At 50.3% G+C, this 20863-nt stretch overlaps 6 protein-coding genes across 6 annotated transcripts; 4 read left to right on the top strand and 2 right to left on the bottom strand.

The window, feature by feature from the left end:
* Nucleotides 1-264: 264 nt before the first annotated feature.
* On the top strand, nucleotides 265-828 carry AKAW2_71020A (cupin domain-containing protein; the record flags this gene model as incomplete). The annotated part of the gene is made up of 1 exon (XM_041683665.1): nucleotides 265-828. The coding sequence occupies one exon, from the start codon at nucleotides 265-267 to the stop codon at nucleotides 826-828; it is 564 nt and encodes a 187-aa protein (XP_041547904.1).
* Nucleotides 829-889: 61 nt separating this feature from the next.
* AKAW2_71019S (zinc-dependent alcohol dehydrogenase family protein) lies at nucleotides 890-2151 on the bottom strand (the record flags this gene model as incomplete). The annotated part of the gene is made up of 3 exons (XM_041683664.1): nucleotides 890-1359; nucleotides 1430-1894; nucleotides 2007-2151. The coding sequence occupies 3 exons, from the start codon at nucleotides 2149-2151 to the stop codon at nucleotides 890-892; spliced, it is 1080 nt and encodes a 359-aa protein (XP_041547903.1).
* A 791-nt stretch (nucleotides 2152-2942) lies between these two features.
* Nucleotides 2943-3260, bottom strand: AKAW2_71018S (uncharacterized protein; the record flags this gene model as incomplete). Its single annotated transcript, XM_041683663.1, has 1 exon — nucleotides 2943-3260. The coding sequence occupies one exon, from the start codon at nucleotides 3258-3260 to the stop codon at nucleotides 2943-2945; it is 318 nt and encodes a 105-aa protein (XP_041547902.1).
* A 1008-nt stretch (nucleotides 3261-4268) lies between these two features.
* On the top strand, nucleotides 4269-5672 carry AKAW2_71017A (branched-chain amino acid aminotransferase; the record flags this gene model as incomplete). Its single annotated transcript, XM_041683662.1, has 6 exons — nucleotides 4269-4305; nucleotides 4357-4389; nucleotides 4466-4579; nucleotides 4629-4655; nucleotides 4720-5339; nucleotides 5418-5672. 6 exons carry the CDS (start codon nucleotides 4269-4271, stop codon nucleotides 5670-5672), a joined length of 1086 nt encoding a protein of 361 aa, XP_041547901.1.
* A 1292-nt stretch (nucleotides 5673-6964) lies between these two features.
* AKAW2_71016A (uncharacterized protein) lies at nucleotides 6965-11944 on the top strand (the record flags this gene model as incomplete). The annotated part of the gene is made up of 3 exons (XM_041683661.1): nucleotides 6965-7026; nucleotides 7098-7582; nucleotides 7638-11944. The coding sequence occupies 3 exons, from the start codon at nucleotides 6965-6967 to the stop codon at nucleotides 11942-11944; spliced, it is 4854 nt and encodes a 1617-aa protein (XP_041547900.1).
* Nucleotides 11945-14607: 2663 nt separating this feature from the next.
* On the top strand, nucleotides 14608-20461 carry AKAW2_71015A (uncharacterized protein; the record flags this gene model as incomplete). Its single annotated transcript, XM_041683660.1, has 4 exons — nucleotides 14608-19222; nucleotides 19289-19899; nucleotides 19986-20387; nucleotides 20447-20461. 4 exons carry the CDS (start codon nucleotides 14608-14610, stop codon nucleotides 20459-20461), a joined length of 5643 nt encoding a protein of 1880 aa, XP_041547899.1.
* Between the last annotated feature and the right edge of the window lie 402 nt (nucleotides 20462-20863).

Here is a 20863-nt window from a genome sequence, read left to right as displayed (position 1 = left end):
CAAGGGGTAAGATGAAGAGGACCCTTCTTACTGAAGTTGTAGACATGCACAACATACTCATCAATCTCGGTCTATCCTTCCTCCGAACAAACCAGATCGTGCCAGCGCATCTTGCATATCGGCAGCCAGCCACAAGCGGCGGGGTATCTGCATATTCCTGACGGAGTCAACAACACTTATACCCCTCCCCCTCCGTCCAGCTCTCTATCTCCCCAAATTCCTCTCCCACTCTACCAAACACCCATCTCAACAAAACCACCCACCATGTCTGTCCCGTCCGGCCTCCCCAACTACACTCGTCACATAACCAGCCACAACTCCTCCGGCGAGGCAATAATCCACTCCTCCACACCAGGCGACTGGACAAGCATCGGAGAAGACCGATTCGGCTTCAGCGTCGCCTACACCACCTCGTCCTTCCCACCCGACCTCAACAATGACGCCGACATTTCCACCCACACAGCCAAAATGGAATCCAAGAACCTCGGGCTCGTCAGTCCCAACGGCACCGTCTGTCGCGTGGTGGACTTCGCACCCAACACAGACCCATTCATGCACCGCACGCGGAGTCTAGACTACGGAGTTGTCCTGGAGGGCGAGATCATCATGGAGTTAGACTCGGGGGAGAAGGTGCTCATGAAGAAGGGCGACATAGCCGTGCAGCGGGGGACGATGCACGGATGGCGCAATCCGAGCAAGGAGAACTGGACGAGAATGCTGTTCGTGCTGCAGGACTGCAAGCCTATCTCTGCGGAGGATGGTAAACAGCTGGGTGAGGATCTGGGAAAGTCGTCGGATCTGCCTCCTTCTGATGGAGCTAATGCATAACTCCAATCACTATCTATACACTAAGACTCTATACACAAACCGACAATGAATAATGACAAGATCAAGGAACCCGAATAACAACCTTCCCAAAATGCCCTCCACTCTCCAAGAACCTAAACGCCTGATCAGCCTCCCCAAACCCAAACACCTTGGAAACCACCGGCTTAATGCCCTTCTCCTCATAGAACGCCACCATCTCCTCAAATCGATCCCTCGGACCATTAATAATCCCCTGCAGTGTAACCGTCCGTCTCAGCGCCAGCAGATTGACATTAATCCGATCCTCCGGATCATCCACTTTGCCGGACAGATACCCAATGCAGTTAATCAATCCCCCGAAAGCAATACACTCGAAACTCTTCCTCAGCGTCCGCGCACCCCCAGTCTCAAGAATAACATCCACCCCCTTCCCCTTCGTAATCCGCAGGACCTCCTGATCCCAGTCCGGCGTAGTCCGATAGTTGATAGTGTAGTCCGCACCCAGCGCCTTCGCTTTCTCCAACTTCTCATCCGACGAGGACGTAATAATCACTACACACACACATAATCTCATCAGTATCCATACCCAACCCCATCCCCAAAGGGTAGAGAAAACACATACCAATAGCCCCCAACCCCTTCGCAATCTGCAACCCGGCGACCGCGACCCCCCCAGTCCCCTGCAACAGCACCACGACCTCCCCACCCTCGCCCGAGCCCCGTCCATTCCTCAACTTAATCCTCTCCTCCAAACTCATCCAAGCCGTGACACTCGCAATGGGCAGCGTACTCGCCTCCACATCGCCCAGATGCCCGGGGGCCTTCACAAGCCCATGTTCGGGAAACACCCTGTGTGTCGCCAACACCCCGGGCTGGGGATGTCCCAGCCCATTCGCCAGTTCCTTCTCGGTGACTTGGCCGGTGATGTGATCGGGTAGGAAGGTCGAGAGGACGCGATCACCGGGCTGGAAGCGGGTCACGTTGGGGCCGATGCGTGTGATGGTGCCGCACATGTCGGAGCAGGGGACTTTGTGCTCGGGGGTGGAGGTCGAGGTGGATTTGTGGTGGGTGTATTCGCCTTTTGTTACTGTTGTTGTTGTAGTGGAGGGTTAGTATGTGATAGATGGGGGAGGAGGAGGAGGAGGAGGAGGAGGAGGAGGAGGAGGAGGGGTAAAGTGGGATTGAGGGGGGAATGGTACCTTCGACATCGCGGTAATTGAGAGATACGGCGTGGATCTCAACGAGGACTTCGTGATCTCCTGGAGTTGGGATCGGAATGTTGGTGGTGGATTTGGTGAGCGAGGAGAGGCCCGTTAGGGGGGTGGTCCATTGGGTGAGGGACATTTTGTCTCTTCTTTCTTTTCTTTGTTCGGTTGTGGTTGTAGTAGCTGCTGTAGTAGTATATCGGATAAGTGGGATAGCAATTGGAAGAATGTGAAGGATGAGGGGAAGATAAAAAGGGAGGGAAAAAGGAAGGGAAAAATTGGAGTAATCGTGTTGATGTCACGATGACCCACTGCGGGGAGGGGGGAAAATTGGGACAATTGATTATCAATCAACAATTCAACGATAGGAGTGGATGCGCAATTCTTCACGGAAAAGATTTGCCGGATGGAGTGAGGGAACCTAAGAAGAGTGGAGACATTAATTGTGGTTGTGGTTGTGGTTGTGGTTTCCGACTGGGTTGGGGAGTTGGAATTGTGCTTTTAGGCAGGGTTCCTTAGGCAGGTATTTTGCTTTCATTTACGTTGGTATAATGGAGTATATTTGTAGACTGCCTATCTATAGAAAACTAGATAAAGTTCGAATAGGGTTTAATATAAGATGGTTAGAGATAAAGAATGGGACTTAATATAGTGACCCTAAACACAGAGTACTAGTTGAGAACGCTTAATGGAGGTGAGAGAATGCCCTTTCATATCTCCAATTCATCTGTATAATGATCGAACTACAAATCAAACTATATCCTTACTTTGCAGACGAACAGCATAGGCAAGTCAAGAGTCTGCAATGACCCTTTTTTGCAACGCAAGCAATCACTAAAATATTAGATAGTATTACATATTGATTTCCCTATTTTGCCCGCAAAACAAAGAGTCAGAGGTCGAAAGCTAATTGAGATACTCGTACCGCATCTACTTCTTATGCTTGCGCTTCTGAGAAGGGTGCAATGACAAGGAGGCAGGCCCAACCATCTCACCACCTGCTCTATCCCGATGACCAGGATTCTTCAACAAAGCCGGTACAACGGACGTCTCTGTGCCGTATGGCGAAGATGGCCTCGGCGGCAGTGGTGAGGAACCGATTAGCGAAAGGAAGCGAGCGATAAGGTCACGGTAGAAGCCTCGCTCGTAGCCATAATAGTCTCTTTCGGCGACGAGGAACTGGATCTGCTCAGCCAGCAGCTGCATTAGTTCCTGCAGTTGCTCGGGAGCGAGGTCTGGAACCGGCATCGGAGTGGCTTTGCACGTCGCGGAATTGATTACTTTGCTGCCTGAGATAACGGTTTTCTGCGGCCTGTAGCCGGATATTTCCCTGCAGAAGGTCGTTCTGTCGCACCAAGTGAGCGATGCGGCTTTGGCAGGCTTTTAGTTCGACCTGATAGTCGTTCCTTGGCTTGTCGGGCTCAGCGGGAACTTGAGTTCTCTCGATATCCTCTTACCTTTCGGCAGGGTCGTCAAAATGTCCACACGGTAGGGTATCGATATGACCCCTGACTGGCAGGTAAGCAAATATGCTATGAAGACCAACTTGGTCTCAAGTGTAACACATCATCCATCTCAGAGATGAGGTCACATAATCAATTGCTAAGATTGACTCAGAAAGTACCCGTCCCCAACTTTCCTAAGCAATGATAGAGTTGGCTACGCCCAACAGGTCCCTAGCGTGTTTCAGAGTCTATTCTGAAGTGAAATCATCTAGCCCCATGTCTAGTCTGGGGTTAAAGGTCTTCTAGAATTTTGTTCCATGATTGGGGTGGCGTTGGGGGCTGTGTGTACTAGTAAGCCAAGACACGTAAATAATTGTACCAGAACCATGGTGTCAACTAATATCTTTCGTAAGGGTCAAAGTAGCATCATCATCTAAAACATTCAGTATTATACTGCTTACTACATCTAGTGCTTACTACGACATGTTGTTAACTAGTTAATGTTAACTTATTTTGCTTACTACATATATGAGACTGGTGGCATCACGTGACCTGTAATATTTCGGTACTCAGTTAGTATCTTACAAGCGTATATCATTGTTTTCCTGGTGTTTCATTGACCGTTAATAAGTTTCAGCCCCCATAAGGCTTTCTGAATCACGAGGATGTTGTAGTAGAGGGAGCAAAGCAAATGATATATATCCTATGATTTTTTCAAAAATGTAGACTACATATTCCATAATCCAGGGTTTTTTGTAATCTCAGGATCTTCGCTATAGTGTTATTGATTCGGCCGCAACAAAACATCATTATGACTTCCTTTCCACCTCCTCCTACTCAGTCCCTAGGTGAGTAGTCTCCCTTGCAGCCGCAAGTGTGTAATTTAACAAATCGTGCAGAATGGGAAAAGCTCGGAATTGCGCCTATGGATGGTCAGTATATGCCCTGAGACACGAGAACTGAGCCATGAAAATATGTAATATGACTGACAGTTTCTTCGCTATGTAGTAAACGCTCATGTCGAGTGCGAGTATTCGATATTCACTGGTCATTGGTCTGAGCCCCGACTGGTCGAGGATCCTCTGTTGCGCATCCATGGTCTCGCGCCAGGGCTCAATTATGGTAAGCATGAGTGTCGAAGGCCTCAAGTCAATCGCTAACAACGCCATAGGCCAACAAGCATTCGAGGGCATGAAAGGTATTGTGACAAGATACCCGACTACTGATAGGTTTGAAAAAAACTAAAACTAACTTTACTTCAGCCTATCGTGACCCTCAAGGCCAGATCAACGTCTTTCGCCCCAAGGACCATGCAGCCCGGCTAGCCTTGTCTTGTTCCGCTGTTGCTATACCCACCATTCCGGAGGAGCTCTTCCTGCGTAGTGTCAATCTCGCCATTGCCGGGAATGCGGAGTATGTGCCTCCGCACGATACAGACGCTGCGCTCTACATTCGACCTCTGGTATTTGGATCCGATCCTTTCTTTGCCGTTTCCGCAGGGACTGGATACAAGTTCTGCATCTACGTCCAGCCCTACAGGGCCTACCACGGAAGTCAGCCTATACCCGCCTTGATCCTGGAAGACTTGGATCGCGCTGCTCCCAAGGGTGTTGGTCATGTCAAGGTCGGCGGAAATTATGGACCTGTCCTGAAATGGAGTGATCAGGCTCGTGCTGAGGGATACTTCATCACTTTACATCTCGACAGCCGGACCAATTCCGAGATTGACGAGTTCAGTACCTCTGGATTCATTGGATTGAAGAAAACTGGAGAATCCTTCACAGTGGTGGTGCCCAGTAGTCGCTCAATTCTGAAGAGTGTGACCAGCACCACATGCCTAGACTTGGCCAGATCCATGGGCTGGAATGTTGAGATTCGCCCGGTATGTCTTTCACCAAGCTGAGTGGGCCCCTTGCCTTGACTGTGATCGGTGAAATACATAGACTAACCTCGGAAGCAGATTCCGTATTCTGAGCTCCAATACTTCGATGAAGTCATCGCGGTCGGCACTGCGGCAATGCTGGTATCCATCAAGTCGATCACCCGGAGGTCTACCGAGGAAACTTTCGCATATAACACTGACGGTTCAGGTGATGGTTGCAGGCAGCTACAACAGGGTCTTCTCGACATTCAGAAAGGAAGAGTTAAGTCGAACGAGGACTGGCTATGGCAGGTTTTGCCTATTGAGCAGGGAGCTGGTGATAAAGATGCATAATTGTAGATACCAAAGCATGGCATTTATCTATATATTTCATGAAGTTTCGTTACAATTATTATGGGTACACACGCGCCAGACTATTCGTGGTCAAGGATGGCCGATGTCAGATTATATATATCCACTAATCACTGTAGGTCAGGATGGGACATGAGAGTATTTTTTTGGTGAAGCATGTACGCAACGACAGTAGTTTCTTAACTATTTCTTCATCATCTGTATAGATTACCAAATCCGAAGGGTGATTCAACAAGAGGCACTCTAAGAATTCGTATGTCATCGCCCGTGGGATCCCCTAACGCTTTAAAGTCCGTCCGAAGGGTTTACAATATTGGTGCCTGAGGCATTCAAACATTTCGACATTGCACATGTGCACGCAGCACTAAGGTCTACACAGTGCCAGTGAAACGGACCAAAGGCAATCCACTTGTCAAGCGTCAATTCTATGCAGTCCTATTGAAACTGACAGGTTAATGGGACTTATAGGAAGCGCGTTACTGCCACATCGGACATCCGCCCGTGCGAGAAGATCTGCCAGAAGAAGCCTTATGAGGTAAGCAAAAACGGATCGAAATCGTCATAGAAGGTTGCTAATAGAGTCATCCCTGGTTACTATTACGGTAGTCAGCGGTTAGTGTGGAAAGGCATAATGGTGTGGCTTAGGAGACTGTTCTGCATTACATAAATTCTATACTTAGTTCACATTACAATACTTGCATGTTCGGTTACATCCATGCGCTTACGGTATTTATTACTGTATTCCTGTGTAATTGGTTCGTTGCCCGACCCCGCATCATCAACTACTACTGATAAGATCGGCCATGAACTGCGCCATGCTAGTTTCTCGCGTCAGCTTCCGCTGCGAATCGAGCAAGAGCAGGTACTAGCATGTACTCCACCATGGGTCCAAACGCGCCGCCAACGGCTGCGGCCACGAGGCAGAAAGCTGAGATGAGCTAGCTACTAGCGCCGCACATGGCAAACAAGTCAGGTGGGATGGTCAAGCCTCCCATGCTGACAGGAGGTCTTACTAGATAGTGCTCGGAACAGACTGGCTAGGGCTGAACTTCGTGTTGCAGGGGCGCTTTCTCGTCAGGATCCGGGTTTCATGAAGCTAAGCATAGCCATGAGTGGATTGGGGGCCTATCGTAATCAACTGGGTGTGAAGCCCCATCACATGCCATCTGTCTCCATTTAAATCGGTCAGAGTTGAAAAAGAGATTTGAGATCTTCATGCCACTACTCTGAGTTGATTTGAACCGTTCATCTGGGTCGGCGCGCACGAGGCACCCATGGCTGCCGATATGGATACCCAGCGCAAGCTGGCTCGCATACTGCTCATTGAGCTTATGGCGTGAGTAGAACCAGGAAATGCAAAGCGTGGTACAAAGTGCACTGGCTAACAGCAGGCTTTATTTGACCTAGATACCAATTTGCTTCCCCAGTACAATGGATTGAAACGCAGGACGTAATCCTCTCTCGCAGGGAGTGCGACAAGATCGTCGAAATCGGGCCCACTCCGACACTCGCGGGCATGTTTCAGCGAACTATCGACAGCAAATACCAGACTCAGGAGTGCACCAGGCCTAAACCGCGACGACTCTTGAATTCAGAGAAGAACACTCAAGAAGTTTATTTCGAAGACTCCCCCGGTGTCGTTGAATCTAAGCCGAAGGAAAGGACAAATGACGCAGCAAAACCAGCTGCTAAACCATCTCCTGTCAAAAGAGAAGTGGCTCCGGTAGCGCAACCAGAGACGGTATCGGCACCGACGCCGAAGCCAACAACGATAGAAATCGAGGATGAAGGAGTAAAGGCACAGTTGATTGTGACTGCGATAGTGTCACGAGCGCTCAAGAAGGCGCCGTCCGATGTTGACTGGACCAAGTCTATCAAAGTTCTTGCTGGCGGTATGTAAAGTCTAGGGTAGCCTGTTGATTCTTTGCGGATGCTGATGAGCTCAAGGCCGCTCAACTTTGGAAAATGAGGTCGTTGGAGACCTCCATGCAGAATTCGGCTCGCTCCCAGAGCGCGTTGAAGACACACCTGTGGCCGAGGTGTGGCAGGCGATCCAGGCAAGCCACAGTGGTGTACTCGGAAAAGTGTCCACAAACATGATTAATTCACTTTTCACTTCCAAACTGCCCAGTGGCTTCACCACCGCTGCGGCGCGAGATCGACTTAAGACACAATGGGGTCTTAAACAAGGGCGGCAGGATTCTTGTCTACTCCTTGCAACGACAGAGGCACCCGTGGCGAGGATTTCGTCTGAATCCGACGCAAAATCTTACATTGACGGCATTGTGGAGAGCTATGCTTCGAAGAACGGTATTCCTTTATCGACATCTCACGCCTCTGCGGACGGAGCCTCAGCCTCCAATATCATGGTCGACCCAGAAGCATTGAAAGCGATGTCTGAGGCTCAGAAAGCGGTGTCGAGACAGCTCCTTAACATTTATGCCTCCCAGCTCGGTCTGGACCTGGGAGCGGATCGACAAGCATTAGACGCTCTCCATAACGACATCAAAACCGGGCTGCAACCAGAGCTGGATCTCTGGACGGAGGAGTACGGGGAAGACTACACCAATGGTATCAGGCCACGATTCGATTTCCGCAAAATCCGCACGTACGATTCGGCATGGAGTTGGGCCCGTCAGAGGCTCCTCGAGCTGTCCGAGCTGGTAACTTCAGCGCAGCGTGGAGATGAACTCACCCTCGATCAAGGGAATGTCCTGCAAGCGTGCTACGCAATTGCCAACGCGGCGGATGAGACACTACTTCATGTTATCAATGAGGTGTTGGCAAAGCTTGGGAACTCCGCAGTTCCGCGGCCTATTTTCACTAATCTAAAGGCTCTGTGCAAGCATGTGCTGGAATTCGGTCCAACCTTCAAAGGATCCCCCAGACAGATGGCGCCATGCACAACTATCGAGAAAGACGGAACGATACGATATTACGAAAAGGAACGTGAAGATAGAACTCCTTTTGCTCAGCTGGCATCGCCAACACCTGAGGATGGTGCTCTTCCCTATATCCACCTAAGGGAACAGCAGGGAGGTGCATGGTACTACAGTCGCGCATTGACGGCAAAATTCCAGAATGCGCTTACTCTGGTGCACGACCGAGGTTCATCCTTCAATGGGCAAACCGTGCTGATGACGGGAGCGGGAATTGGTTCAATCGGAGCTGCGATGATCCGACACTTCCTACAGGGTGGAGCCAGAGTCGTTGTCACAACTTCCTCCCTGACTCCCGAGGTGGCGAAGGTATACCAGAGTATCTATATGGACCACGGTGCCAAGGGCTCTCAGCTCGTTGTTGTCCCATTCAACCAAGCCAGTGTTAAGGACATCGAATCGTTGATCGAGTATGTCTATTCGCAAAGTGGTCTTGGCTCGGACATAGACTGCTTTATTCCTTTTGCTGCTATTAGTGAGGCTGGCCGACGACTCGACTCTATTGACTCGAAATCCGAGCTTGCCCATCGCTTGATGCTCACAAACGTCCTACGTTTGCTGGGCACCATCAAAACCAGCAAGGAAAAGTATCACTGTCATACCAATCCCACCCATGTCATCTTGCCTCTGTCTCCCAATCATGGAACCATTGGTGGGGATGGTCTATACGGTGAGTCAAAACTGGGATTAGAGACGCTGTTCAATCGGTGGCACTCAGAGGATTGGCAAGACTACCTGTCCATTTGCGGTGCCGTCATCGGTTGGACAAGAGGAACAGGTTTAATGAACCAGAACGATCTCATTGCAGAGGGCATTGAGGCGGCTGGCATGCGGACCTTTTCTCAGGAGGAGATGGCCTATGCTCTGGTCTGCCTATGTGTGCAGGAAATGACTGAGCTTTGTCAGGAGAGACCCCTTTACGCAGACCTAACGGGCCGAATGGCAGAGGTGCAGGGGCTCGGAGAAAAGCTGCAAACGCTGCGTCAGCAGCTCAAGGAAAGAAGCGAAATACAGGCTGCGCTTCTCGCAGAATCGATACTAGAGCAGCAATGCTCGACCACCGGCCAATCTTCCCAACCGAACACCAGCTCGGACCGACTCGAGCAGAGAGCACATGTGCGCTTGGACTTCCCCAAGCCGCTTGACTACGATCGCGATATACGCATTCTGGGATCAGACCTCCAGGGAATGGTGGACCTAGATCGAACCGTAGTGGTGACGGGGTTCTCGGAGTTAGGGCCCGTGGGCAATGCTCGCACGCGATGGGAGATGGAGGCATATGGCCAATTCTCCCTTGAGGGCGCCATTGAACTAGCCTGGCTCATGGGATACATCACTCACTTCGCTGGAACAATCGATGGAGCTCCATACTCCGGGTGGGTAGATACCACGACCAAAAAGCCCGTCGCAGATATCGATGTGAAATCAATCTACGAGGAAAGAATCTTGACTCATACCGGGATCCGTCTGATCGAGTCAGATAGGAAGCCTTTCTTGCACGAGATTACATTGCAACAGGACTTGGAGCCTCTCGATATGCCTGAGTCGCTCGCAGAGCAGATGAAGTCGGAGCATGGAGAGTTCGCCGCAGTTCAACAATCCACAACACCAGATCTTTTCACGGTTCAGCTTCGCAAGGGTGCTAGACTCTATATACCTCGTGCAATGCAATCCACTCGCACAGTGGCTGGACTCATTCCGACTGGCTGGGATCCGCGTATTTATGGTATCCCCGAGGAGATCGTGTCTCAGGTCGACCGGGTCACGCTTTTCACCCTGGTGTGTACGGTTGAAGCGTTATTGTCTTCCGGAATCACTGATCCGTATGAGCTATACCAATACATCCACGTGTCTGAGGTAGGGACATGTATTGGTTCGGGACTTGGAGGTGCCACTTCCCTAAACAAGATGTTCAACGGGCGCCAAAGCGCTCACGACGTTCCGAAAGATATCCTACAAGAGACTTTCATTAATACCACAGGGGCTTGGGTCAATATGCTTCTGCTCTCGGCAAGTGGGCCCCTTCGCACCCCAGTCGGTGCATGTGCCACAGCTGTTGAGTCTCTGGAATTAGGGTATGATACCATTGTCACTGGTAAAGCTAAGTTCTGTTTGGTCGGCGGCTGTGATGATTTTACGACAGAGACCTCGCAGGAGTTTGCCAATATGAAAGCAACTAGCAATGCAGAGGAGGAATTGGCAAAAGGTCGAGCTCCTCATGAAATGTCCCGACCGACCACGAGCACTCGCAGCGGCTTTGTGGAATCCCAAGGTTCCGGACTCCAGGTGCTCACAACGGCAGCACTGGCGGTGAAAATGGGCTTACCAATTCGCGGTATTATTGCTTTTACCAGCACATCTAGCGATAAGGCCGGCCGCTCGGTGCCAGCCCCTGGAAAGGGTGTTCTTACCAACGCCAAGCACATCGCCTCAAGGGTACCATCACCTCTCATGAATATCCGCAATCGCCGGAAGCGGTTGGACTTCCGCCTCCGCCAGATTGCAGAAGCGCGGGACGTAGCCTTGCAGGATCTCGACTTCGAAGTGGCTGCGGTGGTAGCCCAGAGCTCGACTGTGGATGTTGAGGCCTACGTCCATGAGCGTCGACAGCAGATAGCGGCTGACTTTGCCCGCGATCAAAAGGACGCTCGCTTCAATCTGGGTAACGACTTCTGGCGCAACGAGCCAAATATCGCACCACTTGCCGGCGCCCTTGCGACATGGGGGCTTACCATCGATGACCTAGATGTGGCGTCCTTCCATGGCACGTCGACCGTGATGAACGATAAGAATGAATCCAGTGTCATTCACCAGCAACTGAGCTCGATGGGTCGACGAAAAGGCAACCTCATCCTCAGCGTCTTCCAAAAATCCCTGACCGGTCACTCCAAGGGTGCTGCGGGCGCCTGGATGCTCAATGGAGCCCTCCAGATGCTCGACTCGGGGCTGGTCCCTGGTAACAGGAACGCTGATAATATCGATTCGAAGCTGGAGGAGTTTGCTGATCTGATCGCCTACGTGCAACGGCCGATCCGTGTCCCCGATATCAAGGCCGTTTCCGTCACTTCCTTCGGTTTTGGTCAGAAAGGAGCGCAAGCCCTCTGTGTCCATCCCCGGTATCTCTTTGCCACTCTAGATCGGGAAGAGTACCATGCTTATCTCGACCGCTGCACAAAGCGCAAGAGGAAGGCGGACATGTATTTCTACGAGGGAATGAATGGGAACTCCCTCTTCCGTGCCAAAACCGCGCCGCCATTCGCCCCGTCTGAGGAGACGAAGACGTACCTTGACCCAACTGTCCGATTTACGTGTTAATGATATCCCTATAAGTTTCTGCTGTTTTTAGTTAGCCTCTCTGAATTGATCTATTTTATTTCAAATAATACTCGTCGCTCTAGCCACGCAAGTTTCGTAGCTCACTATTCCTTCGACTAAATCACTACCGTTCCTAACACTGCTTATCTTTTCATCTGTCAATTCGTGATGTAGACTAACCATAGGTATCGACGTAGAGAACCTCTTCTGCTATCCACTCGACGTTTCAGTCATCGCACGAGATGATACTACATTAACCGACCCTCATCGTGCTCAAGTTGGGATACCAGTGACGGTGGTGCTGTTCCAGAAAGACCTCGAATATGAATGAGCTCTTCCACGTGGCTTAACGGATTCAGTATCAGCCTGACAGTGAACCATGTTTTTGAGTTCAAATTTGCTATTTCTGTCATAGCACACTTCAGATTAGAAATAAATCAACGGTTTTTCTATTTAGTATTAATTTTATTATTAATTCCAATTTTACTTTTATTATTATTACTGACATTCTTATCTTTTATTTTTTATACTTTCCTCTGCTCTGTTAAACAATTCGTTATTAATCCCATGCCGGGTTTGTTTAGCACTTCAGGAGAATATATGCCATTACTATTACTACATCAATATCAGACGCTCACATGCTTGAGCTTATTCGGCAAGAGAGCACATGCATAAGCTTACTATGATTGAGAATCTTCTCCAAGCTTACTAGAACCTTTTTTTATAGCCCCAGGCTAATACCGCCACACTAGTTCTGAACCTGTCGAAGCCGTGTGCTGACATCTGACGAGGGTGCTAAGCGGCAGCAGCCGTTAAGGAGTTTCCACCAAACCATCACCATGCAGATCGAACTGAGGCCAGCAGACCCTTGCCCGCAGCTGGTGGCGCCTTTGCAGACGAACGTACTCAACTTAACAACCTATAAATGTAGAGTATTGAGACTAGGGACTGAAGCAATTTCCATCAATATACTGCTGTCACTGCAGTGGAGGACGGTGCTATGCTATGGATACGAATCCTTCCTTATGGGGCCGAAATTATACGGTGGCTTACTACACAGAGTATGGGTAAGACAGCCTTGCAGCTTCATTTAGAAGGTACAGTAAAACACGGTTATAAGCAACACCTGATATAGGCAATCCTCCATTTAAAGCAACAAAATCACCGGTCTGAATTGATTTTACATATAAAATTGCTTAATACTCCAATATTAGGTAGTTGCTTATTTTTTTCTCACCTCCCATACAAATTTGCTTTTATCCGAGTAAGGTGGGTTTGAATAGCTAATTATATAATAAAGCTACCAATTAAATGTCATAAATACAAGGATGTATACACTAGTACGTGTAAATTACAATAAAACCACGTGATTTTGGCCAACTGGTCAATTTCAGGCGATTTTACATACATTTTAGTATAAGCAATTCTCCACTATAAGCAACTTGAGAGCTGGTCTCAATTAGTTGCTTATATCCGTGTTTTACTGTAGTATTTTGTGTCGATCACTTACTATATCTATCCACACTAGCGCAGGGAATCAATTCATCCTACAGCCACATTAGCTTTTGAAATTTACGTATGTAATATATACTGTAAGATGAGTAAGTACAGTCGTACCGTTACACCGTATTGTCATATGTATGATGTTAGTTTCACCACCGCCAAGACCTCCCGTACCTGCAGGAACATCTAGTTTCGAATCCGAAACAAGAACATCGACCAACACAACAGGCGCAGTCGCATAGAAGCTGAATAGTAATAATTACGCAGCAGAGATAGAGTAAGGTGACTGGCGGCAGGATCTAAGATTGAGGATCCGACACGTGGATGGCTGCGATGCAGTATCCACTCTATATGCGAAAGGTGGAGAGGATACGGGATATGCCCAGAGTGGCGTAGGTGTTCCTGGTAGGCTGTGGTAATTGATGGAGTAAGATTGTAGATGTTGGAAAGTCTTCCTTAAGCTATAATACACTGACTGCAGACTTCGCGGCTCGGGGCGTGGGTAAGAGCAGAGCTTCATTCCGCCGCTATACACAATACACAACACAATCATGGAGAGCCCGTGGTCATCGCTAGGTTCGGAAGAATCTTCTTCAATCTTTGAGGCACCATGGGAGGAAGTACGACAACCACAATCACTTTTTGCGGACGAGATTTCACTCGAACACGGGGCAGTTCAATGCTCAATTCCTATTTCCAACCAATTGGCACCGAGATGCCGACTGCTGAAAGATAAATTCGCCAATTCGATAGCGTCCTTATTGCAGGAATATTCAAGTACCCTCGAGCTGTGCTCCTCCTTTTTACGGTTTCTTCTGGACTATACATACGATGAATTATCGAGTGCGTCGCTGGACGTCGCAATCATCCGCGAGATTCTGAGCTTCGTTCAAACCAGCTTGCTTCGGAATGAAAACATCAACACCGTTTTGGCTTCTATGAACGGCGATCCAGCCGTGGATCGCTCAATTCTGCGCACATACTATCAAGCATGTGCCCTGACCAACCACCGATGCACGACCGGGACCAGTGAGCTCCTTGCGAGTGCGCAACGAGGTCAAGCAAGGCTGTTTGCGCTATTCAACGGCCAAGGAGTAGAGAGCTACTTTGACGAGCTTCTGGAGACCCATACCATTTATGAGGAACACCTTGCATCTTTCATGTGTCTGATGTCCGAGACGCTCGTCCGCCTGGCTGCGGATGACCAGTTCAAGGAGATCTTCCTGCATGGTCTTGATGTCCAAGCCTGGCTCGCCACCCCGGATACTCGGCCCCCTATTGACTACCTCACTACACCGGCCGTAAGTCTGCCGCTCATTGCTGTCTGCCAGCTGGTGCAATATGCTGTTGCATGCATTAACCTGGGTGTTACACCCGGGGAGATGCGACAATATTTGTACGGCGCCAGCGGTCATTCTCAAGGAGTCGTCGTAGCCGCCTTCCTTGCCGCTGCTACAACATGGGACAGCTTCTACACTGCCGCCCGACAGGTCATTGAGGTGCTCTTTTGGATCGGGACCCGGTGTCAACAGACCACAAGCACCATGTGTCCGAGTTCCAGCCCAGAGAGATCTCCCTCGTACATGCTCAGCATCAAGGGAATTCCGCAGACTGCGCTGCAGAGAAAGATTGATCAGATTAATGCACAACTCCCCGCACAGCAGGCTGTGCATCTCGCTCTAGTTAACGGACCACAACAGTTTGTCGTCGCCGGGCTGCAATCATCGTTGCAGGCACTAGAAAGGATTCTTCAGCTTGGAAAGAATGGCTCATCATCGGCCAACACTAACTCGTCTCGGATCCCTTTCCGCCAACGCGCTCCCATTATAAGCACCCGCTTCCTACCAATTGGCGCTCCCTTCCACTCCCCATACTTGCAGAAGACGGAGGATTTACTTCTCCAAGACTTGGTGCCCTTCACTCTTCGTGGAGCTGACCTAGCCTTCCCTGTCTATCACACAGAAACAGCCGAAAATCTCCAGAGCAGTGAGAACATCATTCCCCAGCTGATACAGATGATCTGCACTGGCCGGGTCGAGTGGGAGATGTTGCAGCAGAAGGTCCTGCCAGGTTTCACTCATCTCTTGGATTTTGGACCTGGGGGAGACGCCGGAATCGGCAGTCTTGTCAGTCAGCATCGCGAGGGCACAGGCCTGCGAACTACGATTGTCTCCGCTCATCGAGGCACAAATCCAAATTTGAGCTATGCGGGTGACTTCTATGCCCGGTATGCTGCGGTCCGATACAGCCCTACCTGGTTCACAGAATACGCCCCATCTCTCATTCGGTCACCCAGCACCGATACTCAAATGCTAGTCGATACCAAGTTCACTCGCGTCATCGGCCTTCCTCCGGTCATGGTAGCCGGGATGACCCCGACCACAACGTCGCCCGATTTTGTAGCAGCCATACTCAATGCTGGATACCACGCCGAGATAGCCTGTGGCGGCTTCCCCGATGCTGGCAAGATGCGTGAGGGTCTCAAGTCTCTTGCTGCAGCAATCACTCCTGGTCGAGGAATTACCTGCAATGTGATCTACGCGAACCCACGCGCCATGGCGTGGCAAATCCCCTTGCTAGCGGAGTTGCGGCGATCGGGAGTTCCGATCACAGGATTGACAATCGGGGCCGGGGTACCCTCTCCTGAGACTGTGCAAAGCTACATTGACGAGCTGGAGTTGGAGCACCTTTCTCTGAAGCCGGGATCCAAGGGCGCAATCGACGCAGTGCTGGAAATTGCACGTCTTCGTCCTGATTTCCCAGTCATCCTTCAGTGGACTGGCGGTCGCGGCGGAGGTCATCATTCCTACGAGGATTTCCATGAGCCCATCCTCGACCGGTATGCGCAGATTCGGGCCTGCCCCAACGTGATTCTGGTGGCAGGCAGCGGTTTCGGCGATGGAGAGGGTTCCTACCCTTATTTGAGCGGCACGTGGTCAGAAACCTTGTTTGGTCGGCCTCGAATGCCATTTGATGCCGTTCTGCTGGGGAGTAGGGTGATGACCGCGAAGGAAGCGCGTACCAGTCTCGCTGTTAAACAAGCCATTTGCGACATCCCTGGTGTTGGGGACGCGGACTGGGAAGGCACCTATAAGAAGCCTACGGGGGGTATCCTGACCGTCCGCTCCGAGATGGGAGAGCCCATCCACAAGGTGGCCACCCGGGGTGTGAAGCTCTGGGCAGAATTGGACCGGGATATCTTCAGCCTCCCTCGTGGGAAGCAGAAAGACGCGCTGCTGGCTCGCAAGGACTATTACATCCGCAGGTTGAATGAAGATTTTCAGAAGGTGTGGTTCGGCCGGGATGTTACCGGAGCCGTGGTGGACCTACAAGAAATGACTTATGCGGAGGTCTGGCAGCGAATGGTGGAGTTGCTGTATCTGCCACATCTCCAGGCGTGGATCGACACTTCTTTCCGAACCTTGGTCTGGGACTGGACTCGACGCATGGAAGAGAGACTTGGTTCCGGCGCAGCAGCGAATGAGAAAATTACCCGAGCTGTTCTCCGAGATTCATCACAACTCAACCATCCTCATAAGTTCCAGGAGGAGCTCTTCGCCAAATATCCACAAGCCCAGAAAGAAGTTATCACTGCAGCCGATGCTGACTACGTGGTTTTACTTTCTCGTCGCCGCGGACAAAAGCCTGTGCCCTACATTGTGGCCTTGGACGAGGATATGGAGTACTGGTTCAAGAAGGATTCTCTTTGGCAATCAGAGCGCCTCGAAGCTGTTTTCGGACAGGATGTTGGGCGCATTTGTATTCTTCATGGACCCGTGGCCGCGCAGTATACCTGCACACCTAATGAGCCAGTCCGCGGTATACTTGAAAGCCTTCATAACTATTACATAGAGCCGATCCTGAAAGAGCGATACACTGGTGACCTTTCTAAGGTTCCACTTGCGAGGAAAACAGAGGATCTCGACTCCCTTCCCCTGGTTTGCGATGGTTTCGTTCTTGAGCAAGGGGTGAACGCCGTCACCTATCGAGCCATGGATATAGATCGCCAGCCTTCGTGTGAACAGTGGCTGAAAGCCCTCACTCAATCAACCCTCGCCCCTTGGTGCCGTGCCATTTTCACAGAGCCGATGATTGTTCAAAATGGGAAGCGGATCAACAACCCCCTTCGTCGACTGTTTGCCGCAACGGGCAGAGGACGAGTCGTCAAAGTGCGGAATCCCCAATCGACGAGTATGCCGGAGATCTTCATCAGGGAGGTAGAGTATCAAAGAACGACAGGAGGAAAAGTACAGCCACATTTGATCGCAAGTGCCGCTCTACGAAGAGCTTCTTCCGAGCCCACCAGCGATATTTTGATGACTCTGAGGGATGCCGCATCCGAGCCCTTGGAGTTACGGTTTCAGTACAAGCCACAACTTGGCGCTCCCAGCATTACTGAAGTAAGAACCAACCGGAATTCACGGATCCAACAATACTATCAGCATATATGGGTCGGAAAAACTCCATCTTTGACGACGTTGCTGTCTCCCTTGGATCATGTCTTTCGCGGCGAGGCAGTGGTTTTGACACGAGAGAAAATCCGACAGTTCGCCCAGAGTATTTGCAATCACAACTCCAAGTACACGTCGGAGACTTCGCAAATGCCCTTGTATGCACCTCTGGATCTGGCTATAGCGGTTGGATGGAGACCGCTCATGAGTTGCCTCTTTCATCCGCTTATGTCTGGAGATTTTCTGCGGCTTTTGCACCTTAAGAACTCTTTTGAATACTGTGATGGGACTGAACCACTGAGAGAAGGAGACTGTCTATCTTCAGAAGGCCGACTGACCTCTATCAAAATAAAGCAAGGAACAGGGAAGGTCGTTGACGCAGAGGGAACTCTGTGCCGGAATAACAAGCCTGCAATCCGAATCAAGAGCACCTTCATCCTGCTGGGCGAATACCAGGACTACGAAAACACGTTTGCCGTGGAAGAAGAGAGGTTTAGCCTCAATATTTATTCGCAAAGGGATATCGCTTTGTTGAAGTCACGGGCTTGGCTCACCCTGAATCCAGGTGTCGATCTGCTGGACTATCTCCACAAGGACATCGAGGTTGAGGTTCGGAGCCGCTATCCGTTTCTTGACTCGGAAAAATACGCAGATATCTCCGTAGAGGGACAGGTCATTTATCGGTCGGTGACCGGGGATTCTCAAGTTCTAGGAACTATTAACCTCTCTGGTGACAACTACGTCAAGAACCCCGTGACGGACTATCTGCGCAGACACGGTAGTCAACTCGACAACGATTCTCAGGCACTCCCGCAGCCGCAAACTATGCTTGATGACCTTGAATTTACCATTCCGGACTATGCAGCCAAATACGGGCAAGCTTCGGGCGACTGCAATCCTATTCATCTCTCAGAGTTGTTTGCAAGCTACGCAGGACACGAGAATCGAGTAACTCATGGAATGTTCACTAGTGGATATGTTCGAGGGCTGGTGGAAGCGCATGTCGCCCAAAGCGATCCCTCGCGAATGCGCTCCTGGTCCTGCAGTTTCGACGGCAAGGTTTCACCGGGAGATAAGCTCGGCATCAAGGTCGATCAGGTAGGCTTGTCGCGTGGCAACCTCTTGCTCTCCATCCAAGTCCACAATATGTCTTCGGGTGTCAAGGTTCTTTCTGCTCAAGCCACAGTCGAGCAGCCTCCAGTGGCATATGTTTTCACCGGCCAAGGCAGCCAGCAGCCGGGAATGGGCATGGAGCTTGAGAAGCAGAGTGCGAGTGCTCGGATGGTGTGGCAAACCGCAGACGAGTATTTCAGTAAAACATACGGTGAGGCTGACGTCCCTCTAATCTCATGCGGGTGCTAGAAATTGGGACTAATGAGTTATCTTCTAGGATTTTCCATATCCCAAATCGTACGGGATAACCCGAAGACCCTGACCGTGTATTTCGGTGGTGTCAAGGGCCGTGCTGTTCGCGCGAACTACACCTCTCTCAAGTTCGACACTGTCGGAGAAGACGGGACAGTGATTTCCAAGCGTGTCTTCCCTGATATCACCTCATCCTCTCGGTCGTACACGTTCCGCTCCACCAATGGCCTCCTGCATCAGACGCAGTTCACACAGCCTGCTCTGGCCTTGATGGAGATGGCACGGTTCGAAGACATGCGGGCCAAGGGGGTCGTGAAAGAAGACAGTCTATTCGCCGGTCATTCGCTGGGCGAGTATGTGGCACTGGCTGCAATGGGCAGGATATTTTCTATCGAGGAAGTGTCGGCTCTTGTCTTCTACCGGGGCCTGACGATGCAAAATGCAGTCAAACGAGACGCTGACGGTGTTACTGACTACTCCATGTGTGCCGTCAACCCGATGCGTGTCTCGCCAAGGTTCAGCGAGACGGACCTACACTGGTGTGTCGCGGAGATTGCGCGCAGCAGAGGTCCAGGAGGACTGCTGGAGATTGTCAATTACAATGTTGCGAATATGCAATACGTCTGCGCAGGAGATGTGAGTTTTCCCCTACCACCTTTCTGGGCCTTGGTCTCTGGGTTCCCAAATCGAATGACCACTAACCTGTGCAATAATATCTACAGCTTCGTGCACTAGCCACCCTCTCAGAGTTGCTGGATGCTATCGCATCTGGTGTCTTGAGTCTCGCTAGTGTTGAGGAGGTGCAGACCTTCATCCAGAATACCCTCGCACGACTGGAGGCCACAGCCACAGCAACAAAGAAGCGGATAGATTTGCAACGCGGGCGAGCAACAATACCGCTCAATGTCAACGTGCCTTTCCACAGTAGTCTGCTCCGTCCTGGAGTGGACTCCTTCCGCTACCTGCTTCACAAGCATATATCTGAAGCGATGGTAAATCCGGATAGACTGATTGGAAGGTACATCCCTAATCTGGTCGCCAAGCCATTTGAGCTTTCCAGGGAGTATATCCAGGGTATCATGCAGTTGACTAAGAGTCCAGTCTTGGGGGATGTGCTTCAAAAGGTGAGTTTGGAACAAAGTCCTTCTTCCTATCGTTTACATCTAACTAATGGCATTCTCAGTGGCCACTATTATGAGGAGAGGTACGGAGTTGCTGGTGTAATTACTTAAAATGACGACAATGAACTGATTTTCTGTTAAGGCGTTGGGAATCGGTGCCATTTCGGGATATATCTACATGTTACTTTGATAGAGCACTAGGGTTTATAGAATGTTGTTTCATGATAATTGTTATTCTTGTTGAGTATGAATAGATATCTAACCTTGAATGTAGAACAATAGAATATCGATAGCACGGATGAGACTTCATCAATTATCTAAAGGGCAGTCTCTCAATGTCTCCAACATGTATACAGTTCCCACTACAACAGTTTCTTGCGAGATAACAATGATACAAACAAAATCCACCATTCGCTACCTACTACTGGAATCCTCAAGACAATCCGAAGTGCATGACCTTCCTCGTATCTCACGGCCAG

This window comes from Aspergillus luchuensis, chromosome 7, assembly GCF_016861625.1.
Source record: "Aspergillus luchuensis IFO 4308 DNA, chromosome 7, nearly complete sequence".
Lineage (NCBI taxonomy): Eukaryota > Fungi > Ascomycota > Eurotiomycetes > Eurotiales > Aspergillaceae > Aspergillus > Aspergillus luchuensis.
This window is presented reverse-complemented; position numbering and strand designations above follow the sequence as displayed.